This window comes from Oreochromis aureus, linkage group 11, assembly GCF_013358895.1.
Source record: "Oreochromis aureus strain Israel breed Guangdong linkage group 11, ZZ_aureus, whole genome shotgun sequence".
Taxonomy (NCBI): domain Eukaryota; kingdom Metazoa; phylum Chordata; class Actinopteri; order Cichliformes; family Cichlidae; genus Oreochromis; species Oreochromis aureus.
This window is the reverse complement of record NC_052952.1, coordinates 6,285,180-6,312,305: the sequence shown is the minus strand read 5'-3', so window position 1 is coordinate 6,312,305 and position 27,126 is coordinate 6,285,180. Positions and strand designations below refer to the sequence as shown.

At 41.3% G+C, this 27,126-nt stretch overlaps 1 protein-coding gene across 1 annotated transcript; it reads right to left on the bottom strand.

The window, feature by feature from the left end:
* Window positions 1–1,029: 1,029 nt before the first annotated feature.
* On the bottom strand, window positions 1,030–27,126 carry znf1035 (zinc finger protein 1035). Its single transcript, XM_039619270.1, has 4 exons — window positions 26,487–27,126; window positions 16,450–16,503; window positions 11,386–11,443; window positions 1,030–11,296 (listed from the first exon to the last, which is right to left on the bottom strand). Exon 4 carries the CDS (start codon window positions 11,258–11,260, stop codon window positions 1,742–1,744), a length of 9,519 nt encoding a protein of 3,172 aa, XP_039475204.1. The 5' UTR covers window positions 11,261–11,296; window positions 11,386–11,443; window positions 16,450–16,503; window positions 26,487–27,126; the 3' UTR covers window positions 1,030–1,741.

The window sequence follows — 27,126 nt, the reverse complement described above, 5'->3', positions numbered from 1 at the left end:
TCCTTATTTCTGTATATTTTGCTATTACTTTTGGTGGCTTTAACCAGCACTTGAGTGCAAAGTTCATTTCACCTCATGAAAATACGTGTGCTGGAATGACAAAATTGCTGCAATCCTAACTAATCTGACTTTTTTAAATAGTTAAGGTTAGGTATCCAACACTGAACCCCAAGTTTCACAGTAGTAATATCACCAGTGTCTGTCTAATCTTCTGTAAAAAGAAAAAAAAATATACAGGGTAATCTTCTACCCGGTCTATAAATGGACTGAAACACATAGCACTTTTTTTTTTTTTTGCTTTTATCCAGCACTCAAAGCACTTCTTTTTTTTTTTTAACCAGTGCAAGCACCATCCATAGACACTTGATTTACTCTCATACACACACACATGCAAACTCACATTAGGGGATATTTGGGGTGCATCTTACTTAAGGACACTTCAACATGTGTGCAGAAGCTGGGGGATTAAACTCAGGCCTCCTCCTCCTGACCCACCATAAACAAGAACAATTTCAGAGGCCATATGCGAAAAGTAAGGAACTAGTGAGTAATGTAACAGGGTCCATCCTGATGTGATTGAAGAATAAAGGTATTAGTACTTCTACTACAACCAAAAAATCCATTAGCAAATTACCTAAATAAACTTTAACTATTTAAGTCTTCTAAAGCTGACTTCAGCATGGTTGAACATGTATTTGACACGAGAAGTTCTCAAAAAGGCAAGTCCATTGTGTTTTATCTGAAAAAACAGACCCCCCATGTATTTCTCCTTTGTCGACTATGTGAAAATGGTCATCATCTTGAGTTCTCAAATTGATAATGGTCTTTATCAAAAAGAAAAAAAACTGTGGGAGAACGAATTTTGGAAAAACTTTAGGTAGACCATTTCTGATCATTTTAATTTTGGTTGGTGAATTCCTCCAATCAGCTGTTCCTGTTAAATTAGTCCTTTTCCTGTCAAGCTGAAAATTTTACAGCTTCCATTCTGTTAGTTTTTCCCCAAAGCAAACAAATACACAAAGACACAGATAGCTTTCCTCACTGACTTTACTTCTTAGTTAAATGCAGGAACTCAAATTTCTCAAAAGTAACATCAGTTTGTGGAAAGAAAATTCAATCAGAATATCTTTTGAGTGTACAAGATATTTTTCTTTATCAAAAAGCACCCTTTGACAATCAAAGGAAAAGAAACTAAAAATTACAAAATTATATATATAGATATATATACTTTTTACATGAACGGTCATACCATACAAAATATCAATGGATTAAAATGACCAGTGTAAAGTCTACTTTACATACCGACAAAGAAACTGTTTAAAACTATTTCAAAATATATGCAGAACAAACAAACAAAAATATATGATCAGAAATCTAAGTCTTAATCCAAGACATTCTGTCATGCTCTTTCTGTTTAAACAGAATATTAAACTTCTTTTGACAATTTTACAAATACTGTCAAGAAACTATGTTGCTTATTTATTGTATACAAATCCCAACATCACAACTAAAAGTATATACAAAGGGAATAAAAACCCAGGAGAAGATCCATCACAGAAAATCTTAGTGTCATATCTCTCCAAGTGCTTTCCAAGTATGCACAAGAGGAAACAAATAAAGAGTGATTCTAATTATCAATTACAAGTGGTTTACTGGCAGATGTAAGGCATGAAGAGGGTTTGAGGATACAGGTCTTCAAAGGAAAGTTAAGGTAACTAAATTATGTGGTATTTAGGAACCATTACTCAGAGGACCCGGCATGACTTTGCTGATGTTCCTCCAGCAGGTGAGGAAAAGCAAAGGCTTTGTCACATTCTGTGCATTCATACACAACCTCACCAACATGACTTTCTTGGTGCTGCTTAAGAAGAGACCACTGGCTAAATGACTTGTAGCACATGTCACATCGGTACTCTCCAACGTCTTTTTCAGCGTGCTTTCTCATATGCAGAGACAGCTCTTGGGCCGTAGTGAATTTGCTTTGGCACTGGGAACATTTGAACTTATTCTCGGCCGTCTGAGTTTCGTTTTGGGCTTTCTGACGATGCCTGCGCTCGTGCTCTTTCAGGTATCGTTTCCTGGCAAATGTTTTTCCGCAAAGCTCACATGTGAATGGCTTCTCATTTGGATGTTCTTTATTTTGATGCTCCAAAAGGACATTTTTAGAGTTGAACCGCATTGAGCAGACAAGGCAGTTGTACAGGTCGTCTCCTGTAACATCAACCTCTTCCTCCTCATCGTCGTCCTCTCCTGCTGCTTGAAAATATGATGGGCTGGATTTTTTAGAGGATGGATTTGAGTATTCCGTTTTTGTTGCCTGCTGTTGCCGGGAATACTTATGCTGGCAGAAAGCAGCTTCTCCCAAAAAGCCCTGCTCACACTCTGTGCATTCATGTTCAGCAGCTGAGGTCCGCTTATACTGCTCGTGCTCCTTAAGCTTGCTTCCAGAGGCAAATTTGATTTTTTCAATTGTACCATCAGGATGCGTTGGGAAATGATGAAAGAGATCCATGGCACATGGGAAACACTGGCTGCAAACTGGACACTTAAAAACGTGTGAAGGTTCACCATCTTCATCATCAAGTTCTTGTTTAATTTCTGCTACGGTGCCAATATGGCTCTTAAGATGGGTCAAGAAGAGCTGAGAGGAAGCAAAGCTACTGTTGCATTGATTACAAGAATATTTACGATTGGACTGTAACTGATGATGGGTATTCCTGTGCTTTTTCAGGTGAGATGCATGAAGAAAATGTTTATTGCATTCTGTGCAAGAGTATGGTCGCTCTTTAGCTTCCATACAGCCATGCTCTGAGAGCTCCTCTGGATCTCTGAAGCGCTCGCTACAAACACCACAGCGGTATTTAAGCTCCGAGGTGAATACAAATGAGCTTTCAGAGTGTGAGGGAGGCTGTTCACGTTCTCCCCTTGACACTGAAGGTGAAGGATGGTCACTTGATGTGGAGTGGGTTTTCCAGTGTTCAGCTCTGCTACTCTTGGACAGAAACACACGATTGCAAATATCACACGGAAAATTCTCTTCACGGTGGGTCGACATGTGCTCTGCTAGCTGCAATGGTCCATTGAAAAATAGGTGACACTTGGAACAACGATGTGAGCGACTTTTACCGTGACTGTGCTTGTGGTTACGCAGAGCAAAGAGAGACATGAACCCTCTGCCACAAGTTTGACACTGAAATTCAGACTTGTGCATTCGATGATGCTGCTGCAGCTGAGACGCCTGGAAAAAGCATTTACCACATTGTTCACATTCATGTGGCTTTTCACCCAGGTGACAGAGCTGGTGATCCTCAAGGCTTTCTGACGTTGGGAAGGTCTTTCCGCACACGTGGCACGGGAAGTATGGCGCGGAGTCTGAGTCACTGTCTTCGCTGCCGTTGTTTTCATCCTCCTCACTGTCACCAGCTGTGCTCACTTGGCCGCTTGACTGCTGTTCGCTGCTGCTCTTTTCCCTCACAGCAGCCTTGATATCCTTATACTGTTTTGGATGCCAGTTTCTGTAGTGTCTTGCTAGTGATTTTTTTACTGCATACGATTTGCTGCAGAATCGACAACTAAATACATCATCTTCATGATCCTCCCTGTAATGGGTGCATAAAGATGGTCTTGTCCAAAACCGCTGATTACACAGTTTGCAAGCATATGGCCTGCTTAGATCGTGACACGTTCTGTGGGCTTCCAGATCAGACCTGGTATAGAACAGCTTGGAGCAGTCGAAGCAAGGGAATTTCTGATCACCTGTGTGCATCCTCATGTGTTTTTCCAGATTTCCTTGACTAGTGCACACCCGCCCACACTTAGGACATGTATTGCGCTTTTTCTCTTGTTCCTGTCTTCCATGGTCTTCAAGGTGACTGATGAGCACTAAGCCATCTGTGAAGCTCATTTCACATTCTGAACATTGATACTGCACAGCTTTCTTCTCTTTACTTGAGCTGCTTTGCACCTCATTTCCTTCTGAATTTTTTGTTGATTCGTCCATTAAATCATCGTTGCAGAAAAGCCCAGTGCTAGTCATTGTAGAGCTGCCTCCGACCGCAAGAGCAGAGTGATTAAGTGCAAAATCAAAATTTGCTTTTAGAGGGGTTTCCAACTGCTGGTTTGGAATACGTCCATTTCTACACTTCCTGTAGTGATTTCGGAGGAGACTTTTATTCCAAAAGCCCTTATTGCAGGACTTGCAGTTAAAAGGATGGCCCACTGCATGTGTACGGAGATGACCAGTTAGTCCAGCTTTGTTTGCAAAGAACATATTACATTGTTGGCAAAAAAACTGCTTGGAGGGCTCCATATTAATAGCGGTATTAAGGCTTTGTGTTAAATTGTCACTAAGCCTTTCATCACAACTCTCATCCACAGGCTCTTCTTTGATGTCTGACAGAAGCTGCTGTAGGGGGGCAGCTGACACTGGTTGAGTCATTGTTTCCAGCTTGTGTGTGCTCAAAAAATGCTCTTGGAGCTGTGAAAAAAGCAGAAATCGGGAGCTGCAGTATGCACATGAAAAGCCTTTTGGTGGGTCATGAGTGGCTGACTGCTGGCTTTGGAAAACTGGTGATGAGCTTGTTGTTAAACCACAGCCTTTCTTGTGATTTTCAAGCTTGCTTGCAGAGAAAAAGCCACCACATAGGTCACAGAGAACTGTACTTGTCTGGTGTTTATTGGGGCACTTTGGAAAATGACGCTGGACATAATCCTTCCTTATAAATCTCTCACCACAGTAATCACATGAATATGGCTTCTCTCCTGTGTGCAGGCGGGTGTGCACACCTAACTGCCAGCTATTTCCAAAAACACGGGGGCAATAACTGCAAACGTACTTGTACTTCTTGTTAAAGCAAGGATGGATCCTCTTCAGCATTTGGCTTCTGATCCCATCAAGAGATCCTGTCATGTTTTCTGCTGGAGGATTGGTTCCCTGCAGTAAGGAAGCCGCTGTTTCCCTCAAGACCTTTCTGCACCTTCTCATCTTTTTGTGCTTTTTCAGAGATTTTTCGTGAGCGAATGAGGAGCCGCAGCGTGTGCACTTGAATAACTTTGTGGCATGGAACATGGTGAAATGTCGGGAAAGTTTAGACTGAGTTGTGTAGCTTCTAGAACAGACCTTACACTCAAACATCTCCTGCTTTTTAGCACTCTCAATGCCAAACTTATTTTGCCAACCTTTGCCAACATCTTCTAAACTGATTTTGGGAATACGGACCTCTAACCTTGTTTTTTTACCTTTGCAGCGAGTCTGATGTACTTTCAGATGATCGTACCTTGAAAAGCAGCTATCACAGGCCTTACAGCGATATGGTTTTACTTCATTGTGTGTCAGAATGTGACGTCTCAGGTACCTTGGTTTCATGAAAGTCTTGGTGCAGAATTTGCACTTGTACTCCGTTTCACCATGTGCATTGGGCTTTGGTTCTGCCTCTATGGGAGAAGGAATGTTGGGAGGTTGTGTTGCACCAGTGCTTTTGAGTTTTGATAGTACATTTTTGTTAACACCGTCACAGAAAACTTCATGCTGCAAACATAATGTCTTTGATCTGTATCTCTGACCACAGTGCATACACGCATATGGTTGCACACCAGTATGTGAGACCAGATGTCTCAAGAATAATGACCTGAACCTGAACCTCTGGGTACAGTAGGGGCATTTAAACTGAAGCAGAGTGGTTGCATTGGGCTGTGTAGACATTTTAGGAGTATCCTGGTTTGTTGGTAGACTGCTTTTATTACAGTTGGTGTCAGGAGATAAGCCAGTGCTCAGCTCTGTTGTCTCTTCACAGTTCCTCTGATGTTGTTTCATTTTATTAGGTCCATAGTACTGCCCACATCTTGAGCATGGATGCACAGAATTTATCTTGTGGGCATGCTGATGATTTTTCCAGCGATCTTTCTTAGTAAATTTCCGTGGACAATAGGGACACGGATATAGTGTTTTTGTCTTTGTTTCAGACTCGAGAGTTCTGGTTTCAGGAGGGGAACACTTCTGACTGTGAATTTTAAGGCATATGTTACGGTAAAACTGTTTTCCACAATTGGTGCAAGAAAAGGGTTTGTCCCCAGTGTGTTTGACCATATGGCGCAATAAATAGCGGCGATTACTGAAATTTCGTTTGCAAAATGGACATTGGTTTGAAGAAGAACCTGATATATGGGTGAGACAATGTTTTCTTAGTACTTGGGCATCATCAAATACTTCTTTACATAAGGAACACTGCATTTGCTTTGGTCCATCCTCTTCTTCCACAGATTCCAAGGTTTGCTGATGATTTGATTCTGTTCTCTCTTCAACTTGAAGTGCCTTGTTTTCTCTATTTTTGTGGGTTTTTAGATGTCTGAGGAGATGTGCGGGATGCTGAAACTGCATAGTACAGTCTGGACATTGAAGCGTTCCCCTCTTTAGATGTGAACTTCTGTGCTGGATCAGTTCTCCAATAGTCGGTAGAATCTTTTTGCAGACAGTGCACTGTATCCTCCTCTGGTGAATAATTTTGTGAGCAATCAGATGGGACTGCTTCTTGAATCCCTTTCCACATTCCAGACAGCGGTATGGTCTCTCACCGCGGTGATTGCGTTCATGCTTCTTCTGTGACTGTGAAGAGCTGAAATATTTACCACAGAAGCGACAACTCAGATTGCTCTTTGCTTCAGCTGAGTTCGAGTTTTCCTTTCCAGCTTCATTCTGTGTACCATTTAAAGTTTCCAGATTACTCTTGATGGAGAAAATGGAATTCCTGTACCTGATAATTTTCCCAGTGAGTTTAAACAACTCGTGTTTCTTCATATGTCTGTACTTTCCAGAAGCGTAACAAAAAACTGCAGGACAGAGGTTGCATTTGTATCGTGGCACAGACTTTGAGGTTGTCAAAGCTGGTGGTGCTTGTTTTTTCTTCTCCTTTTCCCTTGTTTGCATTTTCTGCTCTTTTTCAACCATTTGTGTTTTCTGCTCTCTTTCCACCATTTCTTTCTCAACCTTTGTCCTTTCTTTTGCTTTCTCTTTTGCTAGTCGATTAAGAAATTCTCTGAGGCAGCTTGTTTTAATATGCCTATATCGGTTGGATGTCATAGTGAACATAGTGTGGCACAAAGGACATCGGTATTTACCAGCAATTTTTTCCTTGCCACCATATATCGCATCTCGAACACAGTCACGCAAATGTCGTGCTCGATTGTAAGAATACTTAAAAAGCCGTGGGCATAGAGGACATTTATATTTTCCTATTATGTCATTCTCCACTTCTTGAGTTTTCTCCTGCTTTTCATCACTCTCACTGACTGCTTTGGTACTCTGGTTTAATGACACTACCGTACCCTTTCCATGGTGTACTTTATAGAGATGCTTTTTAACCTTTTCTGCAGTAGGGAAGGTTTTACCACATAATCCACACAGATTTGTCTTAGAGATGTCAAAAAGCTTAACAAAACATTTTGGCATATCTATGTTACTTTGCACCACATCCTTTTGTTTTGGTGTGTCAGTTTGCCGGACAGCCACATCAGGATTTTTAGCTGGGAGGTTGGACTGCTTGCATCTACCAGGTATACGCTTGTGTCTTTGCAGGCTCCCGCCTTGTGCAAAATAAGAGCCACAGTCATTACACCTAAATGGCGTTTTCCCAGTGTGAGTCCGCATGTGCTTGATATAATGCATTACTTTTGAAAATGTCAGTCTGCACCTATTGCACCTATGGTTGCCTTGGCGATTTCCCTTTTTCTGTGGGCTGGGTTCTGAAGGACGCTGAGACCCGTCTTTAACGTCACCACACAAATGTTTTCCAGCTTGTTCATTTTTCACAAGATAGAGACTGCAACTTTTGCAAAAGTCAAAATTGTTCACTGAATGGCAACAATGGTAGTGTTCAATTGATTGATCTGTGCTATAAGTTGTGTGTTTGCAATCTGCACAGTAATAGGAGTCACTTGTTCCATTTTCTGACTCCAAAGTCTTTAATATTACAACAGGTTGCAGCATTTTTCTCATTTCAGCTGCAGATTTTAGTTGCGGAGCTTGTCCTCCTGAATGGTCCTTGTTGTCCCCATCAGTTCCAGCAACAAATGCTTCTTTATACTGAAATTGTGATTCATTAGTGTCACATGAGGAGTCATCTCTGGACAGAGGTTCACCATACAGCATGTCTGGCTGTTCCTCTGTAGGGAAGCCTGTGTCTTCAAATGAGTCTCGAGCATTTTCAGACCAATCCTCCCCAAGACCCAGAGGTTCTTGGCCCACTGGACTTTTACGTAGTGATTGCTGCTGATCAAGAGAACAGGTTGTATTTGCGTTCACTTCTGAACTTGTCCAATCTGAAAGATTTGTGTTGGAGCTTGAGGGTTTTGATTGCAAACAGGATTCTAAACTATTAGGACTTTGCTTGTTGCAGTCACTTGTAACCACATGGCTATTACATTCATAATCTGTGGAAGAGGTTGCTCTTGCCTTATCAGCGGGACTTATGCATTCCTTTTCTATACAGCCATGTGTCTCTGTGTTTGAGCTTTCTTTTAGTGGGGAGGAGTCTGGATTAGAAGCGACACTTTGCTTGTTCTCGTCACTAGTGTCAATGGAAATACTGTCACCGGTTACAGTGGTGTTGCCACAATTTTGATCTGGAGAAGAGGTTTTGATTTCCATTTCCATTTTTTTAGAGGGACATGTGTCTGTGCTTAAGCAGGATTGTAAAATACTAGGAACACTTTGCTTGTTCTTGTCAGTATTATTAACAGAAAGACTGTCACTAGTGATGTTGGGACAATTACAATCTACATCTGGAGGGGAGGTTGGAGTTTCCTTGCTTGCTTCTAGAGGAGGGTGTGTGTCTGTGTTTAAGTACTCTAACTGAAGGGAGGATTCTGGATTAGCAGCAACACTTCCCTTGTTCTTGTCAACAGCATCAAAGGGACTTTTACTGGTTGCACTAGGGGTGCTAAAGTCTTGATCTAGAGGGGAGGTTGGGTTTTTCTTCTTAGATTGACTTTTGAATTCCTTTTCTACAGAGGTTTGCAGGTCTGTGTTTAAGCTCTTTTGTTTAAAGGGGGATTCTGAATGGCTGAGATTCTTGTTGCTAGTATCAACAGTGACACTGGGTCCACTACAGTCTTGATCTGGAGAGGAGACTGAGGTTGTTTCTAGTGAAGTTGTAAATGTCCTTTCTTGACAAGAATCTGTATCTGTGTTTAAGCTCTCTGGCTCCAAACAGGATTCTGAATGATGATCAACACCTTGCCTGTCCTTGTCATTGATGTCAATAGAAAGACTGTCTCTGGTGATATTGAGATCACTATGATCTTGATCTGGAAGAGAGGTTGGGTTTTTCTTTTCCGATTGACTTGTGTCTTCCATTTCTAGAGAGGGATGTGTATCCGTACCAGGCGTCTGCAGTTGCAAGGAGGAATCTGGATGAGTGGCAACACTGTCTTTGTTCAAGTCATTAGCATTTGTAGATAGACCTTCATTATTGTCAGAGAGATGACTGCAATTTGAATCTGAAGAAAAAGTCATATTTGTCTTCTCTGCTGCACTTGCCAGTTCTGTATCTACATGGGCATTTGCACCTTGGCTCAAGCTGTTCAACTTTAAACAGGATCCTACATGAACGCCCGCACCTTGCTTGTTCTCGTCTCTAGTGTCCATACTTAAATTGTCTTTAGTGTCCGCTGGGCCACTACATTCTGGATCAGGAGAAATCTCAACATTTGACTTTTCTCCTGCACTTGCTTGTACTTCATCTACATCAAGATGTATGTTGTTGCTGCAGCTTTTTAGCAGCAAACTGGGTTCTGAAAGCTCTGAAATACTGACATCGCTCAAAAGATCTTCACTGTGCTCATCAAGGCTTCTACAAACTTCACCAGCCACACTTTCATCAGACTTTTGTGTAGATAATAAGTTCGATTTAACATCATGACTGGTCCTTGTGCATTTCCACAGTTGCTGTGTAGAAGCATTAGAATTGGATGCCTTGGAGGATTTAATGGCATCTGTCTGAATTTCTTTCTTCTGGCAGTCCGAATCCATATTTTCAAGTTGACCTCTGTTGGAATTGGGAATTTGGGATTTATGTTCATCTGAAATCTTGTTTTCAAGTAAACTTGATTCTCTCGTTTCCCCACCAAAGACCTCACCATTGTTTTGTACATCTTGACCCATATTTCCATTTTGACCATCTGAGTTTGGATGATTAAATCCTGTATTTTCTTGGTTCAACAGTTCCTTCATCTCCTTTTGTGAGCCATTTTCATTTATGGGAACTTGATCATATTTTAACGTACTTATGATATTTGGAGTAGCTGAAGTGATTTGCTTTTCCTCACTGTCATCTGGATACTCATCTATTGTATGACCAAAGTTTTCATGACCACTTATCAAGAGGTCTGAATGAGTTTGTGCAAGATCTCCCTCCACATCTTTCCTTTGTTTTTCATCTTGGAAACAACCATATTCAGTTATTTCAAGTTCAGTTTTGCTCTTGGTACTTGTCTTCATGTAGGAGGTAGTAGAGGACTGATGATGTCCTGTGTATGATGTAACTGTTTTTTCTAAATTTTCCAAACTGTCCTCTGGAGACACAACTATGTTTTCTTGTGCCTTCACATTTGAAGATAAAAGTACATCAGTCTCTGACATATCTGAACACAAACTTTCAGTCGGAAAAGTCATATTATCCGTATGAGTAAAAAACCATGATGATGAGCCATGTTTTTCGGAACCATCAGTTTTAGGATTTGAATATGACTTACTTGCCATGAATTTACAAGGTGGTCTTGTTTCACCAGCATCTGCATCAGAGCAGCTACTGACATCTGAGTAGTTCTCAAGAAATGATGTACTTGGCATTTCATAATCTTCCTTAAGTCCTTGAAAGTCTGTTCCAAAAGATGATGGAAAAGAGTCAGATGTTTGCAATCCGTCTGCAGCAAAATCTGGGATATTACCATTTTCACATCGTTGCAAGTAATCCTTTCCCATTTGTTCTCCATCAGCTTGCCACTGTGTTTCACCACAGTACCTTTGATAAACATAATCTGACCTGGAATTCACAACACTAGGATCTGAGCAATAGTTTGTGTTAAAGTCCGAGTTAAAGACAGGGGCTTCATGTGAAGCACCAACGCTGGAAAAGCCATGATGTCCAGTGAAGTCCTCAATATGATGGGAAAGGCGTCCTTCTGACTCAGATGTCCTTCTCAAAGTCCCTGGATCTGATGGTAGAGGTGGGGGATTATGGAAATATGAATCCCACCCATGCGCCATCCTCAATACAGAGTAGTAACTAAGGCTTACTGTAGCCTGAAAACACAGATAAACAAAGAATTAATAAATACAAATTATAACCAAAACCATCCACAGAAACAAATAAATAAATAAAAAAATCTCACCTTATTTTAAACATCTACGGAGTGTCCAGAGAAATGGGAATTACATCTGATTGGAAACCTGTATAAAAATTAAAATGAATATTTTTTATTGCTCTGAACATTTTACAAGCTACAGAAAACATCAGAAAAAACATCAAACCTCTTTCACTCTGCCGTTGTTAGTGTGGATTAAACTTTTAATGATCAAATTGGTATTTTTGCCACCACTTTACAGTCAAAAATTATGTGAAAAAATATTTTATAACTGTTTTCTCTGCAACTACAATCTCTTATTTTGGAAGTATTCACATCTGCTATGGCACTCCTAATAATATCTGAGAAAGGCCTGCGTCTACAACTTGATGAGTCCGCATTTACAAGGCTAATGAAACTGATACCATGGACACCACCAAGGCTACGTTCACACTGCAGGCGAAAGCGCATCAAATCCAACTTTTTTGACCCTATGCGACCCATATCCGATCATGGTATGACAGTGTGAATGGTACAAATCCGATATTTTCAAATCCGATCTGGGTCACTTTCGCATGTGGTACTGAATCCGATACATATCCGATGTTTTAGAAAGCGACTGCTGTTTGAACGGTCATGTCGCATTAAATCCGTCTTTTATGTCACTGACACAAGACAGACACCAATTATCAGTGCCGGAGAAGCGCCCGAGAAGACATCGTGAACGCTTCCTGGCCATCCAGTGTAGATGTCAGTGAAACTGTTGGGAAGACAACGTGAACATTTTATTTGTACTGTATAATCTGCAGATTCTGAGAGAAATCTGCAACTATCCTTTGAAGCACCGCTCCTCTAAAACTGGAATAAAGATCATTATTAGGTTATTTACATTATTATGTAAATAACAGAATAATTTAAAGCAAAAACTGGGAAACGTAAAGTCCGAAGTCTTTATATTAAGGGCCATCAGTCAAACAATATTGTTTGCTCTGGGTCTAAACAGAGCGCGTTGTGTGTGACGTCTTCTTTTGCGCATGCGGGCCGCTTTGAGCGTTCACACTAGAGCGCGTTTACTGTCGCATTTTATTTGTAGTGTGAACAAGCAGACAAAAAAAATCCGATTTGATAAAAAAATAAGACCTGCAGTGTGAACGTAGCCCAAGTTTAGAACCTCTTCAGTAGGCTTTCTGGCCATTTTTAAGTAAGTAGATTCTTGGTCAGGGGGGTGCCCAAATGCCAGTAATGTAATGGAGCTTCAGGTGTCATAATAGATGCACAATAGATGACCAAATAGGCAGCACTTACACCAGAGGTGGGCAACTCCAGGCCTCGAGGGCCGGTGTCCTGCAGATTTTAGATATCACCCTGGGTCAACGCACCTGAATCACATGATTAGTTTGTTACCAAGCCTCAGGAGAACTTCAGGACATGTTGAGGAGGTGATTTAGCCATTTGAATCAGCTGTGTTGGATCATCTAATACCTGCAGGACACCGGCCCTCGAGGTCTGGAGTTGCCCACCCCTGACTTACAGCCTTTTATGGTAGAGCAGCTAGATGTGAGGAACTATAAGACCCATACAGCATTTTAAAGAAAAAAAAAAAAGTCTTTGGTCTAATGAGAAATAAAACTCCACAGAACTCCAAAGAATTTGCTTGGCACAGTAGCAGGCACAGATCATTGACCTGCTAATTTGATTCGTTCATTCTTGACAAGAATAGTGGAGGCAGCATCTTGCTATACGAATGATTCACAGAAGGGTCACGGATATTGTAAATATTGTAAAAACTGAGGGGGAAGAATGAATATGGGGGGCGTGGCTTGCAGACTGTGGCGGAGCATGGCCTGCAGTGCCGTGCAGGGAAGGCATATGCACGTGCACGGCATCCGTAAGCATGCCCCCGCCAATATGTTCCTGCCATCGGGTCTGCCATGGTCATTCACAGTGGTGCCAAAACTCTGGAGGAGAGGACACGGCAGACTCAGGACCAGGCGAGCAAAGGGAGAGGCTGGCGAGAATGGTTGCCGAACACACAGCGGGAGGAGGCAGCGGCTGTGTCACACCGCCGGTGGAAAGAGCTCCAAGACCGGACCAAGCGTCATCTGGCACTGATTGAGAATCTGGCCGCTCAGATCCGGTCTGGGCTGTCACCACCGTTGACGGTGGAGGGGCACTCGTTCCAGCCCCAGGGTGCGATCAGCCAAGACAAAGCCTGCAGCCACATCCGTCCCCGCTCCTAGGGTGGGGGCGGCTAGTGCCGGACAGGTGTCTGCGCCCGTCCAGGCTGTGCAGAGAAGGGCGGGTGGTCCCGCATGGCGGTTGCCCATCTGGATGCCTGTGAGCCTCGCCTCCTCGCCACATGGCCAACTGCCGAACCAGCTCTGTCGTCGCCGCTGGAGAAGTGGGCAGCCGCCCAAACTGTCATCACCCTGTTGCTGAACCTGTGGTTGGGGGTGCAGATGGTCTAGGCCGATTCCCTCTCCCACGCACGTGGGGGGGGGGGGGCGGCGGGGGGTCCCTGGCCTGAGTCGGGCAATCGGGGTATGTGGCATGGCCTGTGGTGCCAATGACTTGCTAAGCAATAATAAAAAATGAAGAATTGGGATGTTCCTGGTTTGGGATGCAAACCCGGAACAGAGAACACTTGCCTTCAAATTATAACTGATGCTTTACTGCAAGCAAAAGGTCCAACTTTTGCAGTTTCTGTTTCAGGTTTGTGTTCCACTTTCCACAATTTCACCACTTCTCACAGTTCTATATACTTCTTTCTAATCAATTTCACATTAATCTCCTCCAATTCACCTTGGCTGGTTCTGGTTCTGGGGAATAGCTGGTTTATTCTCCTGCCTTCTATTTCTCTGATGTACCACATTCTTCATTGCACCTTTCTCCAGCCCCGATAGTTAGCTAACCTCCTTCCGTGCTACCATGACTTTGGCCTCTAGTCTCCTGGGGTACTGCTCGTGTGGCTTTTCAACTTGTAGCCAAGCATCTCACTATGCGGTGGGTTGGGGGCATCTTCCTGATGTATTCGTGGGTGTTTGTTGTCTAATACTGGACTGTGGTACTGACACTAACCAGTCCCGGCCTCCTTCCTTCCGCTTAGCATACAGCCTCAAGGTGCTGGACTTGGTGTATAAGCCTCCATGCATGGTAAGGAGCTTCCTCATCTTGATGTCAGAGGCTTCTATTTCGTCCTTTGGGCAGCTTATTATTCCAGCAATGTACCTGATCACGGGCAGGGCATAGGCGTTAGCCCGGATCTGTTCTTACCATTCAGCTTACTCAGGACTTGCCTGACCCTCTGCAGGTACTTCGTGGTTGCAGCTTTGCTAGCGGCCTCTTCGTGGTTTCCATTTGCCTGTGGGATCCCCCAGGTACTGACCTCAATAAATTATGACCCCATCGTAAAAGAAGTCACAGAAACACTAAATCGATGTTCAAATCTGCCTATATCTATGATAGGTCAGATAGATATCCTAAAAAAAAAAAAAAAAAAAAAAACAATCTTACCAAATTTTTTTATATTATTTCCAAACACCTCCACTGCCAACTCTATTCTCTGACAGTTTAAACAAACTATTTAACAAATTTATTTGAAGTAATAGGAAGGCAAGGCTCTATCTAAAGCTACTTTACTTCCCATATGAAATAGGAGGACTCCAAGTCCCCAGTCTCAGATGGTATTACATGGCTGCCCAACTAACATCAGCTTCCACTCTTAACAAAAATAGAGGAGGTATGCGTTGGGAATATAAAAGGGAAAGGCTTTCTCTCTATGCATTATAATTTATTGATATTTTCGTCTAAAGCACAGGTGTCGAACTCCAGGCCTCGAGGGCTGGTGTCCTGCAGGTTTTAGATGTGTCCTTGATCCAACACAGCTGATTTAAATGGCTAAATTACCTCCTCAACATGTCTTGAAATTCTCCAGAAGCCTGGAAATGAACTAATCATTTGATTTAGGTGTGTTGAAACAGGGTGATATCTAAAACCTGCAGGACACCTGCCCTCGAGGCCTGGAGTTCGACACCCTGGACTAAAGACTCAGCATTGGATAAGTTAGATGCATGGAGAAGGGATATCCCAGAAAACAAATAAGAATGATTGGAACAAGGCTTGTTTAAAAGCACAAAAGCAAACAATAAAAACATGCTTTAAACTTCTGCAATTTAAAGGGCTCAATGAGACGTACAGTATATAACAACCGTCAGGCTCCATCATATGTCCAATTACATTTCAGACATTTGTACCAATCGCTTAGGTGAAGAAGGAACTCTTCTCCATTGTCTATGGGAATAGCCTAAAATTCATGAGCTCTAGAAAGATGTTGCCAAGTGTTTGTCTAATGTAAAAATCACCTTAAAGGTTAAACTCTGGGTACTTGGAATTAACCCAACGGAATTCAAACAACTAAAAAACAAAAAGCTGACTAAATTACTGGACTATGGACTACTTCAAGCCAGAAGTGCCACTGCACCATGTTGGAGAAGTATGGATGCACCCTCCATGGGACTCTAGAAGAAGGAACTTGCAGAATCTGTAGGCCTGGAAAGATGAACATACATTGCCATGGGCAAACAATGGGACTTTGTGAATATCTGGAAGGCTTTTTAAAAAAAAAAAAAAAAATAATAGTTTGTCCACTATCGTTCCAGATAAACACATCCAGACCCTTTTCAGTGCTACTGCTCTATGTATATTGCTCTATGGAAATCTTGTTCTGTCCCTATCCCTGTGTGAACGGTGGACAACTTCCTAGTGTACATCCCACTGAATGTTGAAAAATATATGACCGGTTGCACTCCTCAACTAATGTGCTGCTTATTTGCTTGGAACATGGTGAGTCTTCTTTAAAAATCACATAAGGTTTTTGATTTGGTTTTGTTTGTTGTTTTGTTTTGTTTTAAAATTGGGCTAGTTTGTGGGACTTATTCCACTTAAAGCTAATTTGGGTTACCTGATGTAGTTTGGTTTTTTTTTTTTTTACTTACCCTATAAACCAATCATGCAGTAAGATGTTAATTTAACAGAACTCAACACACAGATGTACCATTTTCAGGCAAAAAGAAAGAACACACTCAAAAACATAACACTAAAATTCTTCTTTACCTGGTGGTAAAATGTCTGCTGCCATCCAAATCTTCAAGATGTTTCTTTAGTTTTCTGTAAAAGAAAAAAAACAAAACAAGTGTTAATGTCATTATTATTATCATTACTTTGAGTATTACCAATAGTTTCATCCCAAGGTCAGACTGTTAATGCTTTGTGAAAATGCAAAAACAAAACAAAACAAAAAACCCCAGGAGCTCCATCTCAGACTCTACAGACCTCAGTAGGTTAAATGCTAAAGTTGACAGCAGAATTAAAAGACAGCTTAAGTATAGCTTCCTTGGAAGGGTTGCCAGGTAAATCCTCTTCTCTCTAAAAACATGACAGCATGGTTTAGGTTTGCATCTGAATAAGCCACAAGATTTCTGGAACAGTGTCTTTCGGACAGACCAAACTGGAGAGTTTCACCAAGCATGGTGCTGTACCATTATAGTGAAATACAGGTGCTGGTCATATAATTAGAATATCATCAAAAAGTTGATTTATTTCACCCATTCCATTCAAAAAGTTGTATAATGTATACATTCATTCCACACAGACTGATATATTTCAAGTGTTTATTTCTTATAATTTTGATGATTATAACTGACAACTAATAAAAAATCCAAATTCAGTATCTCAAAAAAATTGAATATTACTTAAGACCAATACAAAGAAAGGATTTTTAGAAATCTTGGCCAACTGAAATATATGAACATGAAAAGTATGAGCATGTACAGCACTCAATACTTAGTTGGGGCTCCTTTTGCCTGAATTAGTGCAGCAATGTTGCGCAGCATGGATTCGATCAGCACTGCTCGGGTGTTATCACAGCTCAGGTTGCTCTGATAGTGGCCTTCAGCTCTTCTGCATTGTTGGGTCTGGCATTTCGCATCTTCCGCTTCACAATATCCCATAGATTTTCAATGGGGTTATGGTTAGGCGAGTTTGCTGGCCAATTAACAACAGTGATACCATGGTCTTTAAACCAGGTACTGGTAGCTTTGGTGCTGTGTGTAAATTAGATCATGCAACAGAAGAATGATCCCAAACACAGTAGCAAATCTACAACAAAACGTTTGAAAAAGAAAACAATCCATGTGTTGCACTGGCCTAGTTAAAGTCACGACCTTGACCAGACCTTAAGACAGCAGTGAACAAACAAATGCCTACAAACCTCAGTGAACTGAAGAAACAAAGAAGAATAGACCAAAATTCCTTCACAACAATTTAAGAGACTGACAAAGTGATACAGAAAACTTGTTTACTGCTAAAAGGTGATCCTTCAAGGTACTGAATCATGGGAGTTTACTTTCTTTCCCCCCCACACACACACACAATGTTTCTGTATTTTTAGTTTAGTTTTTGTTGGATAAGTAGCTGTGATTCATCCATTGCTCTCACTCATCTCACTCAGTCACAGCAATGGTTATGTTATGCTTATAAGAATCAGAATCTTTAAAAAAGTAACGGCTTTATTTAAACACAAAAATTTGCACCCTTACCGACATGTTCATTCAAAGACAATATGCAAAAGATCAACAGAGCCACTGAGACTACCTCCATTCTTTAAGCCTGAGCTTTTTGGATTTTGTAATGACACATTATGAAACCAGATGTGATCAGTGAAGGGTGAAACTGACTGAAAAACCAAGAAACACTGTAAATGCAAAGACTTTTCGATGACATCCCAAATGAACTGCTTACTTTTCCATAGTTTTCACTCAAATCTGAACTGTATTTTTCAGTGTACGAAGATCCTATTTAGTAAAATGTGACACTAACCATTGAAACCATCGCCTCATCAGGACAGTATTCACTGATCAAAATCAGATGAGCAGCTTTAGACCCATACGATACTTGTGTTTTTGTTTTTTTTAAATATAGGAATTATGGTTCAATACCCTCCCAACCCCCCCAAAAGGTGAAATAATAACAGAATTAGAAGATGCAGTGATGTAAATAAATCTATCTACTTTGCAAGGCCAAAGCACTGTAAGCTTTAACAGAGCAGCATGTTCCTGCAAACCAAGCCAGCTGCTACAGTCCATGCAAGTCAATGCTTGTCAAGCTGGCAACAGTGCTGGTTTGTGCAGTTCCAGTTTACCTACAGCTACAAGCATTTTACCCTTTACTTGTACTTAAGGAAGCAGTATTTTAATGTCAAGTCAATAATACATATTATTTCACCTGTTAAGTTTTGTGCTTTTGCTTAGAAGTAATTTTAAAAAGGGTGTTTTATTTTACTAGTTTATACTATTGGCTTATTATTCTGGAAGAGCTATGTGTCAGAAAAATCATGGTAAAACCTTGAGGCCTGATGCCAGAGATGTGAGTCATGGGCTGCAAAATAACCTTTTCAAGTGGCACAGATCTGGATTGCAAAATAAAACTCCAAAAATATTGTATTGGTAAAGATACATTGTTTCTATGTCCAGGAGACCACGTTCCGTTGCCCTTCATGAAGTTTACCGCTTTGCTTCATTGCTTCAAGCTACAAGCTACCTCAATCACACACAGTCTTAACATGTGATCAAGCCAAAATAAACGTAGGTTCCCATTAATGAAACACCTAAAGAAAAAAGAATCATGCTACCCTTCTTACTAATTTCAAATATAAATTACTTGGCTTTGTAAAGATCATCTTTTGTGCTGATCATAATTCAGCACTTCTTTTCCAGTCTATCACTGCTAAGGTATTGTGCTTACTGGGTCAGTTTAAAACTCCAAAACCAATACACCTTCTTGTCTGCTATACAAGATGCGGTTGGCATTTAAAGGGTTAACAAGTAGCAACCATTTTGTGTCCAAGACTTGCTACAAAATGTCACCCGTTTTCCTTCTGCTGGTCTATTACACAAACTCCTTTTGCTTCTGAAGGCACACAGGAAGCAGTTCCAAAGGGGACAAAGGAAAAGAAAAAAAAAAAAAATCTGGTATAGGAGCAGACAAAATCGTTAAAAGGCTGAAAAGAAGCCCATGGATCAGCCTGACGCTGAGATGAGGCTGCTTTACTCAACTGCATATAATGTCCCAGGAAATGGACATCCAACGGTTTCAATCTATATTCTTAATGTCAGACTTTGCTCCATGCTACTCCAAAGGTCCTCTGCTAAACTGTAAACTGATCCCACCTGACTCTGTAGAAATGCCACACTCACACTGCAGCTCTTGCCTGTCAGTACACTTGTATCTCCAAGGTCATAGGCTTAAATCCTGAGACTTAGTGTAAAATGCTTCCTTGGATAAAGAAGCCCTGTAAGAGACAAAACAAACAGCTAACTAACTTTCCTGCTGGCTGCACTAGTCTCTGTAAGGTCAAATGTTTGATACTGGTGTATGTCTGAAAAGAACCGGTCCGTAGGAATTGTCTATAATATCCAAAATATAACTCTTTCCATACTTTCCCTCTAAAAAGGAGACATTCAGACTGTTTTAGTGTTCCTTTGTGGTGCTGTGGGAAGTGGGAAGTACCAAGGGACCTTGGGAGGAAAGTCTTAGTCCTATTTGTTATCTCACTACTACACATCTGACCAAATGCTGTGTAAAATTGGTATTGTTGTTGTGAGGCTCAGCACTTAATTGGATTTTAATTTCAAACATGAATTTGATTCTCAATAATAAGGAAACAAGAACACTGGGGTAAAGCAATCACCGTTTTACATTCATCAAGGACACCTCCCTTTACAGCTATATACTTTCAGACCTCTATAAAAGTCCAGACAGACTCACCACTTGTTTCAACTTTAGTCAACAAGATCTGTCTAGAAAAAACAAAAATCAAGATGTTGTTCAGTGACCTTTTGAAAGGCTGTTTAGTGCTTGCTTGCTGCTGCTCTAATCTGTCAGGAATCTGTCACCTCGTCCCTTTCAACTGTGCCAGACTAAGGTGGCATCTTTCTTAAACTAAAGCCCCTTTTCCCCATTAGTACCTAGTCTGATCCGTCAACAACTACAACAAACAACAAAGGTGGACGTCGAGGCAAGAATACACCTGGTGTTCAGTCTGTGGCTTTCTTCAGACTTGGGGATCAAGGATATGTTTTTGTAGCCATTTCCCTCGTTGCCAGGTTTCAAAATTGGATGTTTTGATTTTAGTGAACGAGAGACTCTCATGACTCATCGAGTGATGCCACTGACCAGGCAATCGGTGGCATGTAGTCTGACCACGTCACATTTTAGTACCTGCTCGGATCACTTGGGACCCCGGCTGAGCAGACACTAAAAAGAGTACCTGGTATCAGGTACTATGACCTAATGGAAAACCCTGAAAACCGTGACGAACCGTGCTGCGTTGATCCGAGTAGGTACTAATGGAAAAAGGGCTTAATAGCCCTATTCTACTAGTACCTACCTGGGTCGGCTCAGTACGGTTCGTCACGGTTTTTCCATTAGATGGTACCTGGTTCCAGACACCTTTTTTAGAACCTACTTGGTTGGGGTTCCAAGCGTTCCAAGTCCGAAATTGTGACATTAACAGACTGCATGCCACCGATTGGCTAGCTCAATGAATCATGAATGTTTCTTCACCATTTTTTAAACTTGGCAATGAGGGAAATGGCTCCACAAAAAAAACAACACTGCAATCGCAGAGTGTGACAAAAAGTTATACCCCGAGCAGCAGGTATACCACGCCTCAATGCCCTACTTTGTTGTGGTGTTTGTGTTGCATTCAAATGACGTCCCAGGACTTTTGGCTATGTTACTACAATGACCCCACGCACTGTATTGGAAAACGAGTCAAGCCGAGTCGAACTGCATCAAACTGTGTCAAGCCAAACCAAGTAGGTACAAACTGAAAAGGGCTATTACTTTCACCACACTGGTTGTTGAATGTGCCAATTGTAAGGTCACCAGTCCTTCCTGTCACCATTAATGCTTGAGGCTAGACTCAATCTCCTCACAAAACCCCCCTCTGAATCAGCTGCAGAACTTTCTTAAGTTTTTTTTTTTTCCCCAGGAACTCATTTCAAGCTGTTGCAGCATCGTAACAGCTAAGAATCTCTTGGCTCCTGTAATGATATCTATGGCAGCAAAGATCGATTTGCTTGCTTACAAATTCTCCACATGAGCACCAGTGTAAGAGAAGTCAAAACTAAAAGCAAAGAAATCATCAGCAAAAGAACAAAGGATGGTTAGCATTACCAACAAATGAATCCTACTTGCTACTAATCTCACAGATGAGCCACTGTTAAGATTTCTTTCTGTAGCAATTATTAGAAATGGTTGTTATCAACTAGTAAAGCTGGCTTTGTAAAGATCATCTTTTGTGCTGATCATAATTTAGCCCTTCTTTAACAGTATACCACTGCTGAGGTATTGTGCATACTAGGTCAGTGCAAATGCTGCAAAGCCAAAACACCTTGTCTGCTATGCAAGATGTGATAGGCATTTAATGGGTTAACAAGAAGCAACCATTTTGTGTGCAAGACTTGCAACAAAATGGTACCCTCTTCTCTCCTCCTGGCCTATTACACAAACTCCCTTAGGCTGCGAGGGCACACAAGAACGAGTGCCCATGGGGACAAAAACAAGAAACAACAACAAAAAACAAAACAAAACAAAACAACAACAACAAAAAAAAAAACTACTACAGAGCAGACAAAATGTTCAAATGGCTGAACAGGAGCTCCTGCATCAGTCTGACACTTTGTGACTAGAGAGACTGCTTTCCTAGATGACTGGGTAAAGCAGACCTGCCATCGAGGGGAACAGCAATGAAACGCTCCACTGATAAGGAACTGGTTAGATAAATGTTTCTCAAGTGAGATTCAATCCATGTATTCCTGTTAGAAAAACGCTAAAGATTGACACCTGAACATTTTATTCCCCAATTTCAGGATTTTCACCATAAACAGTTTACTCTCCTGCAGACTTTCTAGGAAGTGTTTAATAATGTCTACGATTGTGAAAAAGCATTAAGCTGATGTTGTCTGAAAACTTCACACTCACTGCAGCTCTTGCCTGTCAGTATACTTGTGGCTCCAAGGTCATGGGCCTAAATCCCAAAACTAGATGTAAAATGTCAAAGCGATCCAAACAGGTACTAAAATATGATGTTGTCAGACTGCATGCCACCGATTGGCTCGTCACCGGATGAGTCATGAGAGCGTTTCGTTCCTGAAAATCAAAACAGCCATTTTTGAAACTCAGCAACGTAGGAAATGGCTACAAAAAACAACGTCATGTTCCCCTGAGTGTGACGAAAAGCTAGAGACCGAGCAGCCAGTATATATTCGCTTCGACGTCCACCTTTGTTGTAGCGTTCGTGCCACATATTAATTGCACTGCAGGACACTCAGACGCGTCACTATGACGACAAGCACGCAATCAAGGTACTACTGGGTTGTAATGGAAAACCAGTCGATCTGAGTAGAGTTGAGTCGATCCGTGGCGGGTCGACCTGAGTAGGTACTAATGGAAAAAGGACTTTATAGGCTTTTCCCACTATTGTCTACTTTGGTCAGCTCTGAATGGCTTGACTCAGTTTTTAGGGTTATCCCATTACGTGATCTTACCAGGTACAAGTCACTGTTTTAGTACCTACTCAGCCAGGGTTCCAAGCAATCTGAGGTGATCCCACAATATGCTGTCATCAGACTGTAGGCTGGTCAGTGGCGTCACCCGGTCAATCAATCAGTCATGACAGAAACAAAAAGCCATATATCGAGAAGCAGGTATACAACATGCCTCAACATCCTCCGCATACAAATGACATCACAGGACTTTTTGGCTGCATTGCTGTATGGACCGCATGCACATTAGATAGAACTCAATTGTAATGGAAAACAACCGAAACAGAGTCGAGTCAAGTAGGTACTAGTGGAAAAAGGCCCGAATCTGTGATCAAGACAAAACAAATGCGGGTTCTCTGGAAATGTCAATGAAACAACAAAAGGAAAACAGGACGGTGCTACCAACAAACGAATATTACTTACATCTAAACCCACAGAAGAACTGTTGTGAAGCCCATCTTAACAAGGTGCCTTTTTCAGTCTTTCACCACTCGGGTACTGTGCACACTCCCTCAGTGCAATTGCAAACCAACACACAAAATAGGACAGAGGCCCATATGAATTCCATATCCACATCTACCAACTTCATTCTCCAACTCCTACAACTGGACTACCCACAACAATTCTACACTGGTGTGCTTACTAACTACTAGCTCAATTGATTCAAATACTGATTTGATTTTTAACACAGCTTAAAGTAAATTTTGTTATAATTTAGTACAGCACTAACAAACAAGATTGGGTGATCAGCACATTTTAAATGTGTCAAAACATCCAACTCTGGTGGGTTACAAAAAACTCTGACCAATGATAGCTGTCAATAAATTAGACCCAACTTACATAAAACTTCATATGCTTGCAGAGCTTTGTTTTATTTCAACAACACTCACCAAGGACAAGGATCAAGGCTCAAGCTAACACAAGTGACAGATAACAAACTGAGGACTGTTGGGGAATGTTAGAGGGCTCTTATCTTAAGCAAAAATTTACCACTATATAGCACCCTAGCCATGTCTAGACTGATGTGTCACAGTAAAAACGAAACCTTCAAGCACAAGTATGAAACAAAACCAATATGACCAATCAGTGCTCTTTGCACTCATGGACTGTTACAAAACAAAACAAAAAACTAAACTAAATAAAACACAGGTTAAAAACAAAGACCTTCTGCTGATAAATTGAGAATGTTCCACCTGCCATGACGGTTTAAAAATGCAGAACATGTCTGAGGTCAAATTATTAAAGTACACTCCAGAAGAGTAAATCAGTGTATTTTTGCAATTTTACAGTTACATTGAGCCTGTATGTAAATATTTTATGGAGCAGGATCTCTACACTAGGCAGTCCACACCAGTTCCTTTGGGGCAAAGGATCTGGTTTGAAATGAGGCAAAATGAGTCCCAACTGGCCTTCAAACTGCCTTGGTGACAAATGGTTAAGTGATATAGGACTCTTGATTTCACAAGATGCTACAAAATAGCTAATAGAACTTCATAAGGTATCATGTCTTTAAGGGAAATCAGGAGCTACTCAGCTTTTGAATGAGCATTTTCATCATCACCTAAATGATCCTGCTCTAAATAGGCCTACTCCTTGCACTTTCTACAACTGTAGCACTGCAGTCTCTCAAAAGCTTTAATAAATAACAATACTACTAATAATAATATTAATAGTAGTAAATGCTAGCACCTAAGCAGATTCTCCCTCCCAAATCTTTAAAGTTGCTTCAGGCCAAATAGCTTGGCTTCAGGTGTTTCATTATGGATACCGTTTCAAGAGGTACAATGAATGCACAGCAATTAGCAAGAGATTAGGAATCTGGTATTTTATTAACTAACATGGTGTTGACCTGTTATCCACAAAAAGCAACAATAAAAAAACCTTTTGGGTCAAATAGCCCATTATTTGTGTAGCTCGGTATCATACAAACCAAAATGTGATCTTTAAACAAATGCTAAAGTATTCAGTATAAAATACCTTACTTATTAAACAGTTCTGTCACCTTTTGAGCAAATAATACACTATTTTGATGGCAACGAAACTAGCCATGAGAAAGGCAATATGTATATGAATAAAATTAGAGCAGTGTACAAGAAAACATGCACACGGAACAAGATGATAAACTGATGTTATATGAAATCCAGGTATTCAGAAGTTTCTGATGTTTACGCTGCAGATTCAAAAGGAAGGAAGGAAGGAAATCTGAAGTTTAAAGGATACTTAGTCAAATTAAGTTAATTTTTCCTGCACCTCTCACACAGATAAACTCTATGATGATGCATAATAAAATATTAAATGACATGGTAAATTAAATATTTTTGGGATCAACATCTGCACAGACTATGCGCTGCTGTGAATTTCTTATTTTGTTGTAACATTCAGTACAGTTGATTCTGAGGCTGTCAGAAAGGGGGAAAAAAAGAGGGAAGTGACAAGAGCGTGAAAACACCAATCCAGCAGGAGATCACTGAGCCAAACAGATGTTAGTGACCCAGGGATGAGTCATAAGAAACACAGCAATGACAGGAACTACAGGTAAGCACCAATAGAGCTGTCGCTTCATTTATCCATTCCTTCCAGAGTGTTGGCTGATCTTGGGCTACAGCTGTGTTTCCCTTTCACTATTTTTGCTATTAGTCTAAACCTTAAGAACATTTTTCTTAATCATCCTAGAAAGCTTAACCATCATATTCAACTGTTTTTTTAAGCAAAATTTATGTCAGTAAGAGTTGATTTTTTTTTAAAGAAGTAAACTTTAAAAGTGCACTTATTTGAACCTTTGGGCATCTGTAAAATCTGATATAAACTACAAAGTAACTTCTTTTTTTTTAATGAAATTACCAGCAATATCAATTTTATTGTGCATTTGTTGTTGGAGGGTCACAGAGAACATCAACACTGTGACCACATTAATAACAAACAGAAAGCTGAGTTAATATGGGGTAGAACTATTGTGTTAATGAGTGTAGCAGGTCTGCCCACTATACCTCCACTACAGACCTTATTATAACAGTGGGTTAAACCACACACCTATCTTAACGTTCCAACAGCAGCCTGAGCTCTAATGAACCACTGGCAGGTAAAGCAATATATAGATGTTTTACCACATGGTTTTATTATGCATATTACTAATAACCCTTTAGACTAACGAGCCCACACTTAAGAGTACAAAAACAGCTCCAGTGTACAGGCTATTTTCTGTCAAGTTGGGTTTGACAGATTAGCACTTTACATCATTTATTGTGTGACCACATCTGAAAGCGCTGTGCTCCTCTTGTCCTGATTGTTAGACACGGGGGGGTTAGCGAGCCTGGACGCAAGAGTGCAGACCAAAACAAAGCGGTGTGATGCATTCGGGTCAACAAAACCACGAATAGGGCAGCGGTGCGGCTCTCGACTCCAGCCACGTGTCTGTTAATTTTACATTGACGTTAGCCGATGTTCTGACAGTAGCTACCTTAGTGCCTAGCACCGTGCTAGCTAGCATTGGCATCCAACAGCTAATGGCTATGTTGCGGCTGGTCTTTAGCACGACCCCCTTACCAGATCAAAGCTCCGCGCTGGTCTTGCATGCATCACAGCCACTCTTCCCCTGTGGTTTATCAGCTACATGTCCGGTCTTGTAATAACCACTCAACAGGCTCCCATTGAAGCATCGGCTTTGTTTGCCAGTGTAAAGAGAAAGCGGCAGTCCTCCTTGTCGATGTCTTCCGTCTTCCTGTGGAATACCGTCAAGATAATCTTTCTATTTTCCTTTCAGTGAGCTAATGGAGGTTGTTCAGTCAAAGACACTAAAACGTTTTGGATTTTATTTTAAGTCCGGTGCAACACAGCTCGCTATGTCGATGATAGCAGCGCCAGATCCGCCTCCATTATCTGTATTTGCGCAATTACGGACGGTGTGCCCGAAATTCTGCGCATGTTACACAATATCTGCTAACAACCAATGACAAGGTGCGGGGAATCCAATTGAGCCCGCCCCTTCATGTTCTATGGCTCTAAGAGTCTGGCTGGGCGGTAGGAGGACTTCTTCCGGGCGACCGCGCTGCGGTTCCCTGCGTGCTGCTGCAGCAGCAGCTGCTCCTGCACTCCCTACGTGCTGTAACAAACACCCAGTACCTCTTGTACTGACGGTGACTGCGCCCATTAATGAAGTCCTCAGTGGGGCTTTCCTGCTCCCCTG

Coding starts and splice junctions, on each gene's coding strand:
- znf1035 (XM_039619270.1), bottom strand. CDS start 11,260: ATGGCGCATGGGTGGGATTCATATTTCCATAATCCCCCACCTCTACCA.